Below are 3,335 nucleotides of genomic sequence, written 5' to 3'. Positions count from 1 at the left end.
AGTGACTTGGAAAATATTTGCTGTTAATCAAATCACTTACTTATTGTCAATTAAATATTCATACCTTATCACAACATTCATTAAAACTGCTGTAATTTTACTTGCTTTCAAAGCAAGTAACCTAAAAATGCTTTCATATATTGAACCACTTGGTAAGCATATTCTGTGATATTCCATTTAATACAGTTCATTTATTTACCATAGCTCTATGCATCCTTCAGCAAGTTCTGTGGTGGCTTCTTTTTGACCTTATGACAGAGCCAGCAGTTCATAAAACATTTTGCAATGTTGTCATTGCATAGCTTGCAAAATGTATTTTGGTGTTACAACCACATATTGATATTATTGCAAAAAGACTCAACAACAGCATTTCACTTAATTTTATAAATATGTTGATGTGGCTTGATGAATAGAATTATTTTCCCTATTTGAGTTCACTGTACAGAATTAAAAGTGTATTATCATCATTATTGTTTTAACCTCAACTTTTCCATGCTTGCATGGGTCAGACAAAATTTGTTGAGACAGATGTTGTGCAGTTGGATGCTCATCTTGTTGCCAACCTCTACTTCTTTCCAAGCAAAGTAATATTTCCCCTTGTCCTTCAAATTGAAAGATACACACATGCATATACACTCTTTCAAATGCTTACACACACCTATGTGTGTGTGTGTCAACCAAATTCACTCACAAATCTTTGTCAGCTCAGGACTATGGTAGAAGACTTTTGCCCAAGATGCAACATAGTGAAACTGAACCTGAAAGTACATGATTGCAAAGTTGATTGTTCTAAGATAAAGCTACAGCTTTAGAATCTGTCCAGGGTTGTCTCTCTACAGTATTTCTTACTAAGGAAGGCTAAGAAGACAGAAACATGTCTGGGAGTCTGCTAGTGGGAGACACTAAGCAAATATGCTGTTTTTACACCTTTTACCATAAGTGAGAATTTTTTTCTCATGGTAACTGCAGTGAATTTACCTTTAGAAGTTAAAATATATCACAAACATATTTTAATGTTAATTTGGTACAACTTGTCTAATCATTGCTGAATAGTTTATTCATTTTCATATATAACATATAAACATTGTTTATTCTTTATTGTACTGCTTTGTTAATGAGCTGAGTAGATTATATGACATTTGTATTGGAAATGTGATGATGCATGGTAGTGAGACATTTGACCTTGGCTGTAGAAGACTTGTGAAGAATAGAAAATATGAGGCAAGCATGCTCCAATGGAAGTGTAATGTTAGTGTGCATGAATTCCAGTGTACAAATGAACTGAGAGGGAAAATGGATATGAGGTATCAGGTGTTATTACAAGAGAGAAAGTTGTGATGGTATGAGCATGTAATGAGTAAGAATGATGACTGCATAGAGAAGTTGTGCATTCCATGTTAATGGAACTCATATGAGCAGGGTGCTGAGAAAAACATGGGGTAAAATGGCAAAGGCTAACCTCGAGATGCTGTATCTCATAGAGAAAATGGCAAAGGATCATACTGACTGGCTATACATGGTGCTGCAGAACAATACAGCAACACATATCCTAACTAAAGGGTGATGTTAGAGGCTACAATATTTGTACTCTGCCAGGTCTACATTTGCTGCCCACTCACTTTGTATTCTTGCCACCTATTGCTCATAATTCTCTCCCCATCTTTTTTCACCATCTACTTATCACTCATAGTCCATCATCTTTTCTCTCCTCACCACCTGTACTGATCACAATATACTCATCACTGCTCACTTTTACTAGATGTACTACACACACACACACACACACACACACACACACATGCACATAGCTGCATTAGTACATTGTTATCTCCTTATCCAATACACTCTAACTTCAACATACTGCACTACCAGCCAACACTTTCTCTCTTGCACCACATATATTGCTTTTAATACATCACCCACCTCTACATAGTTTGTCATGAGTAGAAAATAAGCCTGATGAATGAAAATGTAATTACTATAACCAATATTAAATTATATAGAGTTGGCAGTCACATTTTTACTCATCTGGTGATTGGCCCTTCTTAAACTATTAGACCTCTTTTTCTGACAACAGACTAACACATTCTCATTTTGAAATGTTTGTTTTAGCATCTGCAAATGCAAACTATCACAAGTTTACTCAGGTTCCACAGTATCGCTTTGTTACAGAATTAAGCTGGTATGATGTAGTTTAAGTTGATAATAGCATTTAAATCCAGATGAACTATATTTTGTGAGACATCCACAAGAAATTCTTGACTCAACAAGAATAACTATCTTTGATTCCTTGACCTATGGAGGATTTTAGGTAAGGTCTTGCATTCTGTTTTCTAGCAAGCATTGAGAAGGCTTTATGTAGATAAAGGGGATAAATGACACAAACACTTTGTGGATCAAATATGCTGTCAGAATTGATAGCAGTCTTATTGAGGGATTTAGTGTACAGGGTGCATGAAATAGTTAAATCAGACCTTAGAACAATGAGTCTTGAGTGAAAGATTGTTTTACAGACCCATTTAAACTTGTCGAGTATGGATTCCCAGGTTTTAAAACAGATTTCATTTCTGTATGATAAAATTTACAATTTTTAAATGATATTTTTGATCTTTTGCTTTTCTTCAAAGTTTTAGGTGACTTTTATTTACTACTCTTTTTGCTATTTTCATAGTGTTCATTGTGGCCTTTGACATTTGGTTTGGCATGTTGTGCTGTGGAGATGATGCATATAGCTGCCCCAAGATATGACATGGATCGTTTTGGAGTAGTTTTTCGAGCCAGTCCTCGTCAAGCAGATGTGATTATAGTTGCTGGCACTCTCACAAATAAAATGGCTCCTGCCCTCAGAAAAGTAAGTTAAAGAGTTTCTACATTTATCTCTTCCATTTCTCTTGAAAAGAAATAACTAAGAGTCTTTATGAAACTAACCATTTATACAGCAAGTTTGATACTTTGAGTAATTCATTTTTTAGGTATTCAACTTTAACCCTTTAGCATTTAAACCAGCCATATCCGGCCAACAGTATTCTGCTTGTTTTATGTTCAAACTGGCCAAATCTGGTCTCTCACACCAACCCTACAATATCATTTTGAAAATTAACAGCTACCTCATCAAAATCTCATAGCTACAAGATAATGCATGATTAGTTCAAAACAATGTGGATGAAAAAGCATTAATTTTGGCAGAATAATGCAAACACTAAAGGGTTAAGAGAGGATATATATATATATATATATATATATCATCATCATCATCATCATCGTTTAACGTCCGCTTTCCATGCTAGCATGGGTTGGACGATTTGACTGAGGACTGGTGAAACCGGATGGCAACA

At 35.1% G+C, this 3,335-nt stretch overlaps 1 protein-coding gene across 1 annotated transcript in view; it reads left to right on the top strand.

The window, feature by feature from the left end:
• Nucleotides 1-3,335, top strand: part of LOC106878635 (NADH-quinone oxidoreductase subunit B 2) — a 33,460-nt gene that overhangs the window by 17,286 nt on the left and 12,839 nt on the right. The window contains exon 4 of the mRNA XM_014927915.2: nt 2,672-2,851. Coding sequence (XP_014783401.1) covers nt 2,672-2,851 — 180 coding nt within the window. The remainder of the gene's footprint in view (nt 1-2,671; nt 2,852-3,335) is intronic.

This window comes from Octopus bimaculoides, chromosome 4 (assembly GCF_001194135.2).
Source record: "Octopus bimaculoides isolate UCB-OBI-ISO-001 chromosome 4, ASM119413v2, whole genome shotgun sequence".
Taxonomy (NCBI): domain Eukaryota; kingdom Metazoa; phylum Mollusca; class Cephalopoda; order Octopoda; family Octopodidae; genus Octopus; species Octopus bimaculoides.
Note: the sequence above shows the minus strand (reverse complement) of the source record. Positions and strands in the feature narration are given on the sequence as shown.